The sequence below is a fragment of the Centropristis striata genome, chromosome 1, assembly GCF_030273125.1.
Source record: "Centropristis striata isolate RG_2023a ecotype Rhode Island chromosome 1, C.striata_1.0, whole genome shotgun sequence".
Classification (NCBI taxonomy): Eukaryota; Metazoa; Chordata; class Actinopteri; order Perciformes; family Serranidae; genus Centropristis; species Centropristis striata.
Window position 1 is genome coordinate 29,907,967 of NC_081517.1, and position 19,336 is coordinate 29,927,302.

At 41.1% G+C, this 19,336-nt stretch overlaps 1 protein-coding gene across 1 annotated transcript in view; it reads left to right on the forward strand.

Moving 5' to 3' along the window:
- Window positions 1-362: 362 nt before the first annotated feature.
- dlc1 (DLC1 Rho GTPase activating protein) overlaps window positions 363-19,336 on the forward strand; it is a 95,049-nt gene continuing 76,075 nt past the window's right edge. The window contains exons 1-5 of the mRNA XM_059337575.1: window positions 363-512; window positions 979-1,158; window positions 10,773-12,798; window positions 17,001-17,135; window positions 17,700-17,810. Coding sequence (XP_059193558.1) covers window positions 10,840-12,798; window positions 17,001-17,135; window positions 17,700-17,810 — 2,205 coding nt within the window. The 5' untranslated portion in view covers window positions 363-512; window positions 979-1,158; window positions 10,773-10,839. The remainder of the gene's footprint in view (window positions 513-978; window positions 1,159-10,772; window positions 12,799-17,000; window positions 17,136-17,699; window positions 17,811-19,336) is intronic.

Sequence of the window (19,336 nt, forward strand, 5' to 3'; positions counted from 1 at the left end):
GGATCATCCGCTACACAAAACCTGTATGGACCAAAAAACAGCAGTGGACGGCTCCTCTCTCTGTGTTGCAGGACGAAGAGATATAAAAGATCCTTCGCTCCTACAGCCATCAGGCTGTCTCATTCTAACAGAAATTCTACCAGACTAACTGAATTTCCCCTCGGGGCTAAATAAAGTAATTTTGATTTGATTTGATTTGATTTGAAATGTGAAGTCTATGCAGGATTTAGAAAGTTACAAGTCGCAGTGAAGGCAGCATAGCTGTTTACACTTCAGGCATGTATGAAGGACACACGTGTTGAATTTGGCGCCGTTTGCTGGAGTATTGAAGTAATGAAGGCTAACTGTGAATTGTGGATAAACATGTGTCATAGTGTGGCCAGGGTCTTTAGTTGTATAAAAGTATATTTAAAGACGACTGAAGGTTAATTGACTAAGATTTACCTTAACAGGGAATTGTCAGTTTGCAAACTTAGCTGCGCCACCTGGCGCCTGCCATTTCACCCACAGAGGTAAGTAATGATGCACTTTAGCTTCATAGACTGTCTTGGTCAATTTTTGGAATTTTTTGCAACAGTTGGTTGCTGTAAATCATATATTATAATAATTATATGTGTTTATACATTTCTTCATGTGCGGAACAGTCTGCTCCATCCTTTTGGAAAACCTTCACTTTGAGGCGTTCACGGTCTCACTCCTGCGACATGCCGCATTTATGCTAGCCGTTAAATTAGTTTTACTTTGAAAGGGCAGAGGAGGGGGTAATACGTTGTGTGTTAAATAAGCTGACAATATGAGTAAGTAAGCTATATACATATTCAGATCTAAACTTTTAACTTATTGTACCAGATTGTTGCTTATCTAAATACAACAGCTCCCTACACAGATATATGTAATGTTTTGTCGCCCCCAGCTGCCTATGTCATGTTATTGCAGCGAGCTTCTTCCATCAAATGCTATTTTATTGATTAATTACAGACACTTTGACGTAGTCCTGCTGCTGTGGGACTTTACTTCACTCAGAGATACTCTGCTTACAAAGACACAGCCGCAGGCACTCCAGCTAAAGGATGGTCTCCTTACCCACTGTGAAACATCACTGCACGTGTAAGAGCTTTGGAGAGGCATGCATATTCACAAGTCCAAGCAAAGGCAAAGGTTAGTGACCTGGAATTGCATTTGAATCCCGTCTTTGTCTTTAAGCATATTTATTAATATTATGATTATTTGCCCTGTTACAATTTATTTCTGTTTTTTGCACAGTGCTTGAAGTTGGTTTGACATACTATTTTAAAAATGTTGCAACAAGAGTCTGATATTTGTAGTAGCACCGCTCCCTGCCTGCTGTTTTTCCAAGATGTTTCTTGTAATAGTGAAGGTTTCTTGACCTGCACACTTCCTGAGTGGGCTGGAATGTCAAACAGTTTCCTGAAGAAGAAGTGCCTTGCATATTATTGTCCTTTTGCACTTATTGCACTGTAAACGTTTCTCCATAGAAGACCGGAAGGGAAGGTAAATATTTAACTGTGGCACTCTTATCCACTTGTGAAGCTACCGTTGTGCCCATGGCAAGTGCAACATCTATGGAGCCTTAGATCTTACAAATAGTCCATTTTTAAAATAAAAGATGTTATTGTGTCCACATGGATTAAAGCAAAACTAAGACTAGAGAAATCCTGCAGGGCTAGAACATATGATGAACATTACATTATATGAATTTATATGAGAGAATAAGTGCAGATGTTGGGCGGTGACATTTGAACCAAAATGAAAACTTACATGTAGCGGAAACATAAGTGTTTAGAGGTTTCTCTCATCATATGATGAAACAGCTCCTGGCCCCTCATCTTCTGACTCTTGATCTCAAGTATTTCCTGCTGATGCTGCTGTAGCAACGGTGTCCAAGGACAACACGTTTTCCTGGACCTTTCCTGGAAGAATCAATGCCAGCACAGCATATGTTCAGCAGAATCCTGGGTGTGTGTGTGTGTGTATGGGGGGGTGGGGGGTGTAGTACGTCACTATCCTGGCCTTCACAAGGTCTGGTCCAAACTCAAGAATCATTCCTCATAAACAACAAGACAAGAGGATAAATACTATGTGTCTCTGTCCTCAGATGCTTTCAAGATTCAAGCTGTTAGAAAATGTCAAGCTTAGAAGGATGTGATGAATTCCAAAAGGCAAATTTGTTGTCTTCATTGCATTTGCTTTTTTTTTTTTTAAATGGAAAGACAGGGTGGAGATAAATTACCCTCTTTTCTGTTTCACAATAGATTCTTTGTGAATTACTTGACTTTTGTTAATACAAACTCAAGACCGTTCTTTTTTCATTCATGTGAAACATCTCACATGTTGTTTAAATAGGCCCTAATTCTGAGTTTGAGTTTTAAAGTTCAAGAAAAAAATGTCAAAAACAAAAGCAAAGTTGAACATCTGCTTGGTAAACCAATTTAAATATACTAGATGGTCACATGTTTTTAATAACAGCCTGCAAAACACCTACCACATTTAATGCTAATGTACACATTGGTGTTCCTGTACACATTTTAAGGCTATAGTTGTGTGAGAATGTGCTCAGGTGTGGGTGGTTTTAAGTTTATGGGGCAGTTGTTTGAGTCAGAATATGCAGATGAAATCCAGCTGTTGTTGCCAACCGGCCCTGCCTTGATCCATGTGGAACTGTCTGTTTGAGATGCAGACCATATATACTTGTACAATGTTTTTCATAGTCAGACCTGTTCTACACTTTAAAGCTGTTTTTTTTCCTCCTTTGTCAGAACCAGTCCACTCAACCACTGTATTAAAAGAACTCTTTGTGATGCCTCAACAGCATACATAAATCTGTTTGTGTGTAGATGAAAGGCCAAAAGGCATAGACAATTTTTTTTGTCTTTGTTCAACTTTCGGCTGAAATAGAATGTGATATTGCAAACTTCAAGTCAATCGAATATGCAACATTGCGTTCACACCTGCAATGCTGCACTTTCCAGTGTTTCGCGGGCATTTTGAATGAGCTTGTCACCACCAGTGTAGGAAGAATTGATCTATACATATTTAACAATCTACATATGAAATTGAATTTATGTACATGGAGATTTGCATCTGTAATTACAATACGAAAGTAGCTCTGATGAGAGAAAGCAGAAAGAATGTTTGGACATTTATTTGGCTTGCCCAGAAATATCCAATTTCCCCCCAAAAAACAGCAGCAGCCATTGTTTTACAGTGAGGAGATGCAAGTGACCGATCCATGACAAAGATAGCGCACAGCTAATTCAACAGCATTAGCGTCCTTTTGCAGACACTGGTAAACCCACACTGCAAATTATTTGTTTCTTACCAAGGTAAAAAAATCTTAGATTTAGAAGTGTTAGATAATTGATCTTGTTTTAAGAGTTAATTTCTTATTTTAAGCGTTCAACATGCTTATTCCTAGATTTAACGATCTTAATTTAAGAAATTTGTCAAGTGAAATTACCTGTCCATGCAGCAAGATAATTTCCCTTTATCTTGTTTTTAGACACCACTTTTTTGCAGTGCAAGACTAATGTACACTGTTAAAACAATATACAGTATGAATGATAAGAAGTTAGACTCAATTAATTGGAAACATAACATGATCATTTAAATGAGTAGTTAATGTGAAATTTTGATAGAATGTTAGCCAAAAACTGACTGACTGGGGATACAGTGATACTGTATCCCCAGTAATGCTGTTTGATTTGGAAGGAGACTCAAGTCAATCTTTCTTTATATAGGCCAAAATTACAAGTCCCAAATTTGCCTCAAAGGGCTTTGCAAGCTGTACAGCATATGGCACCCTCTATCCTCAGACCTTTGATTTAGATAAAGAAAAAACACCCCCCAAAAGTCTTTAATGTGGAAACAAAATGGAAGAAATGTTAGGAGCAAAACAGGAGGTGTCCCTCATGCAGTAGATGTGTGTACAAAGTAGGCAGAAATAAAAAATATTAAAACTACAGTATGGGGAAACATATGTTTTAGGTGAATGCATAAAAGACATACAGTATATGATGCATATGGATCCAGGATGGGGGCCACACAACTCCTCTCTACAATGAAGACCTGGCAAGAGGACAGACTACAAATCATATACAAGACACAAAACTCAAGGATTATAATAGAAGAAGAGAGACAGGATACTAGAAAGATTCGTCCCGTAGGAGACGGACATCCAGGATGTGTGCAATAAGGCCCCCAAGGGCCAAAGGGAGCAAAAGGGAGAGGAGACTCCTTAAAACTCTGTGACAGCGGTCTTAGTCTGAGTTTTTGTTTATGCCTGCTTGTCGAGAATGAGGTCACATTCAAAGACTCTCTGTTTTTCAGAAGGGGAATTTTCTGGGATAGTATTAACAGGAAATTGTTGTGCATGGTATTGTGTGTTTTAAAAGCAGTATTGGGTGCCTCCCTTTTTTTTTTTAACGTAATAACTATCCATCCATTTTCTTCTGCTCATCTTGGGCCAGGTAACATTTCATGAGGAAAAAAAAGCACAAAACTGCATAAAACAGCAGCTGCTCAATCTCCAGGTTTTTGCTGTTTAAAATATTTTTGTTATGGCCATCTATTTCATGAAGGAGAAACAGCGGCTGTGGCTCAGTTGGTAGAGTGGGTTGCCCCCCAACTGAAGAGTTGGTGGTTCGATCCCCGTCGCAGCCTACATGCCACAAACTCGAAGTATCCTTGAGCAAGATACTGAACCCCGATGCTGCGTTCATCGGTGTGTGAATGAATTCCCAATGGTGACAAGTGGCCCTGTTTAGGGTAGCCTCTGCCACCTGTATAAATGTGTGTGTGAAAGGGTGAATGATAGTGTAAAGAAACTACTACTCGACTAGAAAATTGATATATGCTAAGTGCAGGTCCATTTACCATAAACAAACATTATGTTTTGTTAAATCATGATAGGGATATCTCAACAGACTAAAGCCCTTTTTAGGATTTGTGCCTGTTCCAAAAACCTGTTCTCATTCCAGACTCGTCCCATACACATACAGCCTTTTTAATGCTTGCTACCTTTTGAAGTTTTTAATATATGATTAACGTTGTGAATTCAAACAAGACTACTTGGTTGTGTTTAGGAAATAACCATGGTTTGGGTGGAAAAATTAATTTTTAATGCAAATTAAGTTATTATGTATATGCCAACGCTGACTTTTGGTTTCACAAGTGATAGAAACGTCGGTCTCCTGGGTGAATCGATCCACCCTGTCCTCCTCCATAAACGGACTTTCTTGCTCTTTATACTATGTCGTCAGACTTTGGGATTTCTTGCTCTGAGTCTCTAATATTGCAAGGATACGTTTCGCTGGAGTTAGTTGACAGTGCGATGTGTCCCATATAGACACTAAAGGGTGCCGTGTGTACATTGGTATCTCACACTCATGGCTGAGATAAAGTGCTGATATTTGATGACCTAGGAATAAGAATGGCCTGGTATTAGCTGTGTACAAGGTATGGGCAAAATAGCTGGAGCCTTAACAGACAGTGATGGTTCTCTCCAGTAAATGGTACTGGTGGTTTTGGTATTTTCATAATTATGTTTGCTAATGTGAAGTATACAGTCATGGGACACTAATGGGACTTTCTCAGTGTGTGAGACAATGTTTTCCACTGTTCTCATTAAATTACAAGGTCCAGATGAAAAGTCTGTATCATTTGATTTGGCAAACCAAACAACGTATTAAAGTACTCTACAGCAGTGTCTCTCTCTCACACACACATACAGAACATAACGTTCTTTCTTGTCTCTTACGTACACACACACACACACACACACACACACACACACACACACACACCAACACACACACAGATCCTCTCTCTCTCTCTCTCTCTCTCTCTCTTACTCTCGAGAAGATTAGATAGATTATTTTAGCCTGGAGATTGTTATGGTCTGTATCCTCAATAACTTGTACTTCCTGTTCCCACGGTTACAGTCACACTATAACCCACGGCCACTGGCCAAGGCCCCCTCAGTTTCTCTCACGGCGACTTTTTGCATTTCGACTCAGATGATTAAAAACCATTTTTAATTAAGATAGCAATAGAGCCCTCAATGGTCTTTCTAAATGCTCTTAAGTTGCATCATCTACATTTGGAAGTTTCATTCAAGAATATTGCAATTTCCCAAGTTCCCACCCAGGCCTCAAACGCTGTTATTTAAACCGACATGACTCGAGGCTTTTGAAAAAGAGTTGTTAACCACAGGGCATAGCAAGTGACAGGAAAGCACTGCAAGGATCTTGGTGTGGTTCGTCTATGTTATTTTTAGATGTTCAGATGAGATTCTGGCATTTTGTTTAGTTTTCTTTTTAGTGTAAATGAACCCAAGCTCCGTTTTTACAACTTTGCATAACTACTAGGCCAGTACAGTAGAAAATGGTTATTTAAAGAAGCCTTAAAATGGGTGCAACAAAATCTTCTCAAAGCAGTCTTTGTATATGCAAGGACTCAAAATGACTCAGTTATGGGAGGGACAGGATTTTTTTTCTCTACAAGCGTCACCTTCATTTTCCGACATGGGCAAACACTCTGTGTTCTTCAATGCCCATGATTTAGACTGGCTTATTTTTCCAATAATAAACTATATCAGTGAGGAATGTGAGGCTGTTTCCTTTGGACCCTCACTGCTCCACTTCAGCGACCCCTCAGAAGCCGAGGGGTCGAACAGTGGGGGATTATGGGGTGAATCATGAATAGGTCTTTCTTAACCATGTATGTGAATGCTCTGAACATGTGACCAGTGATGCTGCATGCCTGTGTGAATGTTCATGCTCGTCCTCTGTGATGTGGGCCTAAGACAGTCTAGCCTGTAGAAATGACTAATAAAGGGCAAATCAACATTCTGAAATAACTCACAGTCATTTACACAGATGCCAAATAGACTGCACATGCAAATTATCACAAAGAAAACCTGATATTTCAGTTCATATCATCTCAAACCTTTTAATGACTTCATAATCAAATGTTAGCATGTTATAAAACCTAATATAGATAGTGAATATGGTAAATATTTTATCCAACAACATCAGCATGTTAGCATTGTCACTGTGAGCATGGCGTTTCTTTTTGCCTCAAATCCCGGCCACTCACTCAGACTCATTCACATGGAGTAGAATGGAGGGAGGAAAATAAATCTACTTTGACTATTAGTGAAATTTTCACCTATTAGGATAATGATTAGAATAAAGGCTATTTAGGTGCTGTAGTCCGTGTACCTCCCAAAAATGATCAAGTGATCTAAAGAGGTCTCTTTACCAGTGTAAGTTTACGTGTTCTTTTTAGGCCCAATGGCATCAAGTGACGGACCCAGAAGATGTAGTTACATTGTTTGGCCAAAATGTCAAATTGGCTTCAAAGCCCGGTGCTGTTTCTCAGAGCTTGCACTGTGCTCTGCAGCTGCCTGCTTGGCTTTCGACTACAGACTAAGATTTGTTCAAGCTACATTTTGTCTTAATTTTCCAATTTAAATGCTTGAGTACTCTTGCAGAGACATTGCTGATGGCCATCTAGGCTCACACATGTTGTTGATTGCACATGTGTTTGCACAGTGTCACTAACGCATCAGATTGTGACGCAGACCAGTTGCCCTGTGGCTACGCAGGATGGCAGGATTGTCAGGGGGGAGGCCGAGCCTCTTAAATTATAGGCCTGTGTTGGATGTCCACAGAAGGTAATGAGTGGATAGCCTGAGTCATGCTCTGCGTCGGCCTCTGCACTTCAATCACCAGCCATATCCACATGGAAGCTACTGTGACCGAAAAAATCTGCATTTCGTTACACTGCACTCGGCGTAAACCACAGAACGCATCATGTGACATGCTACAGAGGAGTCTTGTTGAACTTGGATCCTTCCCCTTGAGTACGACCATCTGTGTCCCTGGAGAGCCAACATTGGCGGCAGTGTACAGTTTCCCAGCGAGGCCCCTAAGAAAAGACTCATCCAGAGCCTCACCTCACATCTGGATGACCCAGAGGTCAGAGGCCGGGGTTGTAGGGATAGTTGGCGGGGGCTTCATTCCAGTTCTCTTGAGCTTGCAGTGTCCCTGATGCTTTGATGCATTACTCTTCTTGTGCAGCTGACCCTACCGAAAAAAATAGTCTTGATCAATTCAATCATAGCTTGAGTTTGTAAAATCAGCTGACATAACTTCATGGAACACTTGGAAGGAGGTTCTGCTATTAGAATGTTATGAATTCATATTATGCACTTTTTATGGGAATTGGGAGGTTTTGAGGTCCTTGAGGTTTTTCACTGGAGATGGGCTCTGCTTATAAAGTCTGTGGAATATTTATTTATTTATTTTTGTTATTTATACATCTTTTTAAGACCCCTATCTCAATTTGTCTTAAATTGCCTTTGTGATTTCAGCTGTATATACCCTTTGCCTTTCTGTCTGTGTCGTGCCTTTGATAAATGACTATATTAGGACATGAATTACTGGCATTTGGGTCCTTAAGTGTTTTTTTCCCCTTAGGTCTGCTATAAAACAAAGACATCAGGTTGTCAGCACCTTTTACATTGTTGCCATCATCATACAACCCTTTAAAAAGTGATTTATATTATATATTCTTACAAAATATTTGGAAAAAATGCATTGTCAAAGCATATCTCTAAGGATATCTTGCTTTGCTTTTTCTCTATTGCCAGTGTGTTTGCTTAAGAATGCTTGTAGGGTGACTAGATGACATTTTTTTAAAGAAAGCATGCCTTCAGAAATAACTGCCAAAACATTAGAGCAATCTCTCTTGGCCCACAGCCAGTGGTCTTACGAGGCGGCCTGTCTGTTACTAATCTAAACCAACTGGTGGGAGCCTTGCCCAGCTTAGTGAAACGGCAAGCTAAGGCAGAACAAGAAAAGTCCACTGAGAAGAGGAAAGAGACAAGTTGTGAGAGAAGAAGCGGAGAGGAAGTTTCTGAATAGTAAGGAGAGAAAGTACATTAGAGAGGAGGGTGGAGTGAATAAATGCGTATAGTGTGCTGGGTGAGTTGTGAGACGGGGGATGGGGCTCCTAGGATGTGACTCAGACTCCTGTCAAAACCAGCGGGGAGGGGACCTGATGAGAAAAGGAATAGAACGGAGGAGAGCAGGGGTGGAGTGGGGGAAAGAAAACCCGGCCCCTCTTACACCACCCCGACTCTTCGGCATTCAGCGTCAGCAAAAACCCTAATGTGATCAAGATGGAAGTTGTCTTTGGACTTTTCACTGCTCCCCGGCTTTCTGCCTGCCTTTGGGGGCTTCACTGCCTTTCCGACAGTTTTACAGCGAAACTTCTCACTGGAGTTCAGAAAACAACTTGCAGAAACCTAGACTAAGAGCTGCTTACAAAATAAAACAGATGTCAAGTCACTTGAAAAGAGATGGATTCACATTTCCGAAACAAGGACGCATTGCTTTCAGTGGATGAATAGGGAAATACAACTTGCGGAACATCTCTGGATAACTACCCTACTGGATCTATAACCTTTTGTTGGATTATCACCTGGTGTTTATTTTCTGAATATACAGCTACTGGATTATATTGTAACACACTGTGTCATCACTTAAAAATTGAAAGAAGAAGTACATATTGTTACTCTAGCATAAAATATCTCAAATGTATTGAGGTGTCAGTTTTGCTGTCGGTTAGAGGGCAAGTTGTAGGAGCAACTGCTTTGGGACATTTTTTTTATTACCTTCCTTACTTAGGAGGTTCAGCAGGTTCATGCAGGAGGGTGCAGATGGAAGTTGGTACCATCCGGCTCTTCTCCTGAGGAAACAGAAGGTGAAAAAGTAGAGAGCGAAAAAATGCCTGACACAAGTTTTGACATTACTTTAACTGCTTAATTAACTGTTAAATGTGTAGAAAATGTGTATGGACATTAGAAGTGTCTAGTTGTCACTTGCCTTACAGTACTCTTTATTCTTCTGTTATGATGTTTTTTTAATATAGCAGCTGTTCAACTTGGATTTAGTACATCCTGCTTATTGAATCCCTGTGTTCCTTTACGTCTGTACATTCTGACCTAGAACAACAGAGAAAAAAAATGAGCCCGGTATAGAGCTTGGTTTGATTCATGTAATCAGACCCACAGTATGCATTGTGATGATGTTGATTTGTGGAGACCCAGCTGTTCAGGGATACTGACTGTCCTTTGCAGTTTTAGCTCCCTTTAGTTACACCATTCTTATATTAGTGGCTGCATGTGTAGATGCAGAATGACAGTTTACCAGCAAGCTGAATTTTGCAGACCACTGTTGCACAGTTAGAGATGATGTGTATTGAAAGTTTGCGGTGTTACTTTGACAAACTGGTTTGGTTACAGTTCACTGTGTAAAGATGTTGAAAAGTAAACAAAGGACGTCCACATTTATCTTGATTAACGCAATGTTTTAGATTCCAGGCAGCTTTGTTGGCTTTATTCCTGGAAGCTTCAGGCAAAACAACTGTTTCAGATCAACTACATCCAATGTAGTTGGCATGATGTAATGTGAAATTTGTAACAGCTCTGCTTGAAAAGATAATCCCATGTTAGGTTAGTCTATCTTGGAATCATTTTATACAGATCCAGCAGAGTTTATACTCTCCAGGGAATTGTGAATGCAGTATAATTACGTCCCTCTAGAATTTCAACTCACTACTCCCTAGCAGTTTACTTTAAAAGTGAAATGTTATTTACCATTTTGTCATCTGCACATTCAGTTACTGTAAACTCATAACTTGCAAACACTGGCTGTTTCTCATCCCAGTTTCTCTTTTCGTTGTAGCAGATCTGGTTCTTTGTTCCCGCCTGGCGTCCAAAGCAGCTCTATGGGATAGCACTGGCTGTCCACCATGCCAGTAGCCATACGGAAAAGAAGTTGGGAGGAGCACGTGACTCATGCTTCAGGATTACAGTACAGTTATGATGATCTGGACCTGGTCTGCTGTCATGGGGTGGACAGCGAGGGGCCTTGGATGGGGGCAGGGACTTCCAAACAAGGTCGACGGACAAGGTGTGCCTCCATGCCAGAGGGCTGCCACCAACTGCCTACAGAGGACCTGGCTCAAACACTTGAGGTGACCGCTTCTGTTGTAAATGACGATACTGGATCAGAACCTTTGAAGCAAGTGGACAGCGATGTTAAAGTCCCACTGGATTTGAAGGAGGAGACAGTTCATCTTCCAAGTGAGATGGTGGATGTTAATATTCCCCAAAGGGCCTCTGAATTAAAGCATCTCCAAATCGCAGACAATAGGATGTTTGAACAATTTCACTGTAACTCAAACAGTGGGATGTCCAGGGAAAATATTTATTGTGTAACTGATAGCAGCAGTCACAGTGAGAAACCTATCAATGGTGCATGCGAAGTTGGCATCGAAAGTAGTCAAAGTCACGACATCTGCAATGACGATAATGTCTTTAAAATTCAACATATCTCACGTGAAGAGCAACAATGCATCTCTATCTCTTCAAACAATGGGCCTTCACTCTCTGGATCTGCTGGTGAGCAGCCTGGCACACTTCCAAACCACCAGGAAACAAAGGAGAGTCATACAGAGGGTTACAGTGGACCTCCTGAAATCTCTGAGGCCGCTCTAAACCAGTCCTCTGCTGCTGAACTGGAACCTCAAACTGACCTTCCAGATGTAGAGGAAGAGGCGATTTCCACCACTGGCCACGCTGATGCAAGTGAAATCTTACCTGTTGGTATGCTGCACAGTTCAGTTAATATGATGGAGAGTGTTGGTGTGATGTCACAGGCTAACAAAACTGTGGAACCAGTTGTGACTTTAGTGGTAAAGAAAGTATGTGACAAAGAAGTAACTGAAAGCCGGAGCGCTGATTCTGCTGACAAGCTGCACGGATTAAATGACCTAGAAGCTCTAAATGAAAACGCAGGACCTAAACGTCACTCAAGAGACATTCAAGGAGGAGAGCAGGATCATCTCGAGTGCACTGAGGTACTGGATCATGGTTGTGAAATAACCCACCAGACACTGTTGGAACAGCATAATGTTGAAATGACGGCGATGAATGGGCCTCAGGGAGAGGAAAGTGCACAAGCAGAAGACAGCGAGAAAGTGGCAGAAGTCCGGTATGAGCCAATCACATCATCTGATATTTGTTTCAAAGGTCAGTGTTGCTCTATGACTGTTAACAGCAATGTGTCATCTGAAAAACTGAATACTGGATATTCAGATAGAAACCCCATACAGACAAACACTACTCAGTGTGCAGACCAGTGTGTGGAAACGACGAGCCCCGAAAGTCAACCAACAGCAAACACTGATGAAAGTTTAGCGTCCAAAGAGTTGGCTTGTTGCGAGGATCAAACCGTAGCTCAGCAGTTGGAAAATAGCTCTTCAAAACTGGATACTATCCCAGAAGTTAGCCACGTTGAGCCAGATGACACCCCTGCGCTGGATCCTCAAAAGAACACTGCCTCAGATTTCACCCAAAATCCACATGTTCCTCGCTCCCATATGGATGATAAACAGGCAGCTACTGAGCAGCGCAACTCAAACCTGCCACCATGCTCTGCACAGGTCAGTGATGAGCTCCCACCAGAAGAACTCCATGGCAACAAAGCCTCTGGTTGTTACCTCAGTGAGTCACCTGCCCCTGAGGTGGCAGATGGTCAGAGGGAACACCACAGGGCAGGAGCCACAGTCTCGAGAATGGAGGAGCCAGATGAGGCTGCACACACAGCTATTTACAGTGACACACAACTTGCCAGTCCAGTCTTAAATGGAACGAATGAGCCTGGAGATCAGAAAGACGACAACGTGGTCAAAGTACGCATGAGAAAGGTAAGACAACATTTAATATAGATGTAGAAAGAATGCAGCGGATCATAATTGATCTTCAAATCAAGTTTGTAGTTGTTTCTGTGTAGTCATCACGATTTTAGCACGTCAACAAGTCAAAATTAAATTCCTGACACAAAAATGTAACTGACACGTACTGGGCATATGCAGCCTGCAAATGATTTTTGTCCCACTCTCTGGCAGACGTCTTGGAAAACAATGACTTCACTCTCACATGCTTACAGATCTGTGTGTGGGGGGATCTGTGAAATGTTTTACTCTTTCTCAACTGCTCATTGCAAAACAAGGTCCTATAAGGGCATGCAGACCAAGAACACAGAGGGGGCTGGAAGCTCATGCAATCTCTGGGGTGTAAGGCTCAAACTGCTTTCTCCAGAAAATACAGCATGTTGTGCTATTTGCACACTGCTAGCTAGCGTGCTTGTTGGGGACAGTAAATTGCCAAAACGTAATAAGCAGTTCATGGGTTTGGACTCATTGGAACAAAGCTATGGTCCGAGAATGGACACAGTATTTATTCCCCATTAATTGTTGCAGTGTTGGCCTTTTTGCAATGACAACAAGAAATCCATTATTTACAACGCAGGGCGCATTAAGAAGGCATGTTGTTTAGACAAGTACCATATTGTGGAAAGTTAGATTCCTGTGATGTGTTCTAGCTGATCACCCGCTTTTGCACAGTGGCTAGTTTATTATGAATATATTTCTGCTTGAGTTGTTTCAATGTTGCATTAAGAAGCATTACATAAACGTATTAATTTGTTTGTAATGCACTGTAATATAGTTGTAAGCAGAATATAATTAAATTTAAGTATTTTTCCCCATTGTTTATCAGTATACAATAAACAAGGTAATGAGTCATTTCCTGAGGTTCTGTGTTCCTGTGAACAGATATCATGAACACACTGAAGAGTGCAACGTGGCGGTTAAAAAGGCTTGTTGGTCAGTCTGTGGGATGTTTTGATGCTCATGGTTTATATAATTTGACAATATGCTGCACTCGGAGTGGTGCTGGTTGGTCGTGTTGAGTTATAGGTCATGTTTTTAACTTGTTCTAATGTATTTTCAATGTAGTTATGTATGTATGGATAAAAATAATGTGGTGTACACACTACTTCAGCCTTCTTTCCAAAGTAGAAAAAGGTAAATTTTTTTCAATGTCAAATGGAAAGCGTGGCATGAGCTCTGAGTGACTAACACATGGGACCAGTCACTGTTGGTGTAATGCATCATACTCTGACACTCTGATTGTATCTATGTTCCTGAAACCCAATGAGCTGAGTAATCCCAGATATTTTCACGTATTATCACTGCATTATTTCAACATAAATTCCATATGCGCATTGCAACTCTGGAAGCCTTCTCAGTCATGACCAAAGTTGACATCACCACTCCATCAGCTGCCAAAAACGAGATCACAGTCCATTGCAGGGACACGGAAAACCAGTGCCGCATTTATTACCGCTGGCTCCATTTTCATTCTTAGGATGACTTTCAACCTTTTGGATTAAATATCCGAAAAAAGTGGCTGGAACTTAAGTAGAGGAGTTCAGCCATTAAACTGGAAGGCGCCAAGGCAATTCATCCACCATATGGTGATGGCTTGCCTGCTCTTTGCCAACACCACAGGGTTTTCACCATGGGGTGTATTTACATACGGTTTACTAAGAAAATGTGCTTTGGGGAAGGTCGTGAGGACAGGAAAGAAATTAGGCAGTAAAAATTAACATTATCATCCCAGAGGGAGGTAATATACGGTGTTTAGCATAAAGAAAAAGGAGAGGAAATTACAGAACTGATGTTATTATCTGTTAGTGGACAATGGCAACAGCAAGCTGGAATTATCTCTGACAAGATATTGAACTAACAAATGATTATGTCCCCAGTGAGCCATGTTGTTGTTGCAGATTCAGTCTGTAAAATGAACCCATCTGGTTTGCATAATGGCTTCAGATTAACCTGATATTGGGCTTTGTTGCTGTGTTTATTTGTTTTAGCAACAAGGCTTTATCCCGACCTCAGGGCCAAACTGGCTCAACTGTCGTTTATCTGACAGCAGACCAATTGGCAACATCATCATCTCAGTGCTCTATCTCTCTCTCCTTCTGCCTTTCTGCCCTTATTTATTAATCAAATGCTCATGCTTTTGGTCACTGTTTATAAATGAGGTACTACCTACATTAAACAGTGTGCACAGTATTTGGTGCATCATAGTCTGCATGTTTAGCTCAGCAGAGAAAGAAACGTTTAGACAGGTTTGAAAAATGGGATGCAGGCCACTGGGTGTAAGAGGGGGCTTGAAAAAAAGAGCAAGGAAAAGGGGAAGGAGGGGTCTAAGAGTTCAAACAGTGTGGGAACTGTCTCCCATCTCAAAAAAACAGGAAGTCGAGAGGAATGTAACAGAAACCTCAAAAGATGGGAGAGAAAGAAAAGAAACCTTCTGAGAACACCCAAACCACCAGAATGCCCCTTAAAAAACTTTGCCTCTCTGAGGCGCCTGACATTGCACTGCACTTGTTTTTTACTCTGCTGTTTTGTGGTTGTTATTGCCATCTCGAGCCAGATGCTTTTGTTCATTCAGTGAGGCCTCGTAAAGATGTCATTGTTATACCACGATACAATGCTTCATTGTGATACTTTGCCAAGAAGACAGAACGTAGAGATGTTCGCTGCCACTCGCTCGGAATGCCAATGAATGCATCAATGTGAGACACATTTCCATGACACACATGGCCCTCGATTTCTATTTGCTCTCTCAGCAAACCCAATAGGAACTGCATTTGACAGGCTAATTGGGCACTAACTGGAAAATAAATGTAAGCGCATGTTATAAGACTTTATTAGGGATGGAGCAGGATGCCAGGCGCAGGGCTGGAGTTGTTTATTGTGATCCAGATTCTATCTAGGATCCATAAACCTGACAGCCTTGCACACATTAGCATTAGTCATAACTCTTATGAATGTTGTCATGTGCACACACCCACTGTAAACTTAACTAACACAAGACTGAGCCACATCAGCTGCCTCACAGGAAATGTTTAGTACTTACTTTATACTACATTATGTATCACACCTATAAACATACACAGCACATGAAAAACACTCTCACACTCACATCTTAAAAATGCCTCTATACCTTTGCACCAACATATTACCAACATGCTACTGCAGTGGCTGTGTGTCCTATGAGCTCACCCTCATAAAGCCTTTAACAGGGTCTGTTCGTGGAGATTGTAACAAGGTTTGTTTGGGACTAATGAGCAAGCGTATGATGTAATTTCTTAGGGTTCTTCTCGGAAGAAAAGCTCAGACAGAGAGCCACACCCGGAGCCAGGATAAAGGACAGGCAGAAGGAAATGAAAACATATATTGTGTTAAGAACTCCAGAAAGGGATTTTACAATGTTTTGAACTTGATACAAGGGTTTATATTGCATCAAACAACACAGGATTGAGGGATAGCAATAAGGACAGAGTGGTAGGTGGAGTGTGAAGGTGGACTGAATTGTATGTCATTTAGCTTGTCCTACTGGAGACACACCACCTGAGGTCAGTGTCAGACTTGTTATCACAGCATTAGAACCAATGATTGAACAGTGCAGATTAGAGGACTCGGGGAAAATGTTTAAAGTCTTGAAGTCACATGATTTAAAATGTAGCAGAGATGATTAAAAAAAAGCTCAACATTACATATGCAGAGGAAAAAGCAGAGGAAACTATTTTAAATCCAGACCAGGGAAGGACACAGAAGAGTTATCAGCAGCAGTTAAAGAGAAAAAGGAAAGAGACGGATTAGCATAGTTTGAAAAATAGAGCTTCTCTCTTTTGACATGAAAGGCCAACAGCCAAAGATTTGTTGCCGGCTGTGGTTTATGAAATGATGATACCAATGCCAATCGAGTGGAGAAATTTTTATTCAACTTGGCTAGGTTATTTTGTTTGGTAGCTTAAAGCTAACAAGGACTAATTTGATTCGATTGGTATTTTTAATATGATAATGATGATCATCATATATTGCACTATAACGTTATAGTTTTAGTTCACTTGTAAGGTTGTGATGTAGATAAAGGCAAATTCTACTACTCTGCATCCTCTGTTTTATATTGAACCAAACTACTGCATATTGATAATACTCCGCCCACCACAATGGTAATATTTTTTTTTCTCTGATTTCTCTTTCTTCAGCGTGATCATGCTCGTCTGGACTCCATGGTTTTGCTGCTAATGAAGCTGGACCAGTTGGACCAGGAAATAGAAAATGCCCTCAGTGCCACCTCCTCTATGGACAGCACCCCAACCCTCCATCGACGACAAGTCCTGGTACACAGCTACATGTTACCTTGCTGGATTTGGCTGGAAATTACCTTCATTTGTTCTGTTACCTGCTCCCTCACCTACACTAATCTTATCTGATCCTTATAATGGCTATTATACAGCATAGCGGTGTCTGTGAATACTAACATCACAGACTATATATAAAATTAGGATGTGGTCTCTGTGATGTCACCCATAGGTTTCTGAAGAGCCATTTTGAAGCTGGCTCCTGTGATGACACATGCTTGTCATGCAAAGCAGCCACATAAACAGCTGTCATGAAGGGAGGAATTAGCTATAGAGACCAAAGCCATTTTTTGTTGCAGAATTTAAACTTAACGTTTATCTCCGTTTCTGCTGTAAGGTTGGACATTTTCTCATTGGGGTCTATAGGAACTGACTAGCTTTTGAAACCAGCCCGAAGTGGCCATACCAGGAACTGCATTTTAGGCACTTATGCATTGGTCTCATTTTTCAGCCCTGGAGGTTGCCGCTTAGGTATCATTCTTCTGCTGATTAACTATTTGCACAAAAATGTGATACATCCATTGCCGTCTTTGTCTTGTGCAGGAGTTTGATTTAGGATCTGTGCCAGCAGCATCACAAAACCCTCCACCACCAAACATTCCTGCCTCCACCTCAGGACCTACAACAGGCCTCGGAGCAAAACCTAAGAGTGGGGTAAGTCCAGAGCTCTATATCATACCAATATACATCCAAACCATAATCAGCTAGTCGTGAGATGACACATCTGTAAAGATTGCATTTCTCACACCACATATATCAACAGCATAATTGCTTAGAGACCATTTAAGACCCCCTCCCCCCTGCACGCACACACACACACACACACACACACACACACACACACACACACACACACACACACACACCATCTACCACTATCATGACCCACCATTGTTCTTTACTTCCTTTTTGGCTTCCTTTGATTTTCATTTTTGTATTTAATCTAAGCTGATGTAGTCAGGTTACTCTTGTTATTCTTACAGTTTTTCAAACCCTCCCAAATCAGGAGGAATTATAAAAATAATAGATTTCAATAAAACCAGACCTCCAAATTAATTTGTACAATTTCAGATGTTTGACATTCTGGTTTCTGTCATTTGCATTGTTTTTTTACTTTTACTTTTTAACAAACTTTTTCTCTTGGCACATAACAGTACAAACGTTTAAATAAAAAATACACACACACACACACACGCTTGTAGTGAATCCCCTAGTTGTAGGAATGTCCCCCAGCACTTAGGGATTAGCCAAGCAGACGTTAAAACTCTATAATTAGCTGGTTCCAAAGATCTAGACCCCTTCGCCCCAACAAAGGGGTCAGAAGGGGGGACTCAGGGTGAAAAGCCAGGGCCAGGGGGAGTAAGGGGGGACACGCTTCAAGTGAGACGTTGGTCTTCAAACCTCTTGCTTGCTCACTTAATGACTTTGTCAGGCTTGCTTTGCTATTGCCTTCAGAACGAAGTATAGAAGGCTGTTAGCAGACTGGGCACTCAAGCAAGCGTTTACAATTGTTTGAATGGAAAGGCAAAAACAGTTTTTATCTTATGAAGTAGTGATGCATAATAGGATAACACGGAATACCGAACATGATGTTTCTGTTGCAAAACAGTTCTTTTATCTAGCTGAACAAAACATTGTAACTTTTGGATTCCTTGATGAAAAGAACGTCTCTCATTCTTGAATTATCTTTCGCAACTCCTTGTTGACATTGCTTTGTCTTGTTGCACGTCATAACTCTTATGATGCCATATTGCCAAAGCCATGTATCACTCATGTGTGACGGTTACTTCAAGGGACACAGAGCAACGTGCTCTACAGAGTGTGATGTATAATGTCTGTGGCCAACTGTTTCCACAACCTCCATTCCTGCAGTAACCCAAGGTAACTCACTAAGCTTGGGTAAACAGTGCTTTCACTGCGCCTAATAGGAGGCTTTTTACAGTGGAGGCCCTGCGGGGTGATTGATTGAGGCCAAAGAGATGATGACTTCATGAAGGGGATTCTCAGTGGTTAATAGTTGTACGGACTGTTGAGTCCTTTCAGACTTAAAGTGTCAGGACGCCCACTTAATCTTTTTAGATAGACAATACAAATCCTTTAAATGATGTAAACACAAGGCAGATGTGAGGAAGAAACAAGGCTGAAGTTTTAATTCAACCAGACATCACAGTTGTGTTTTA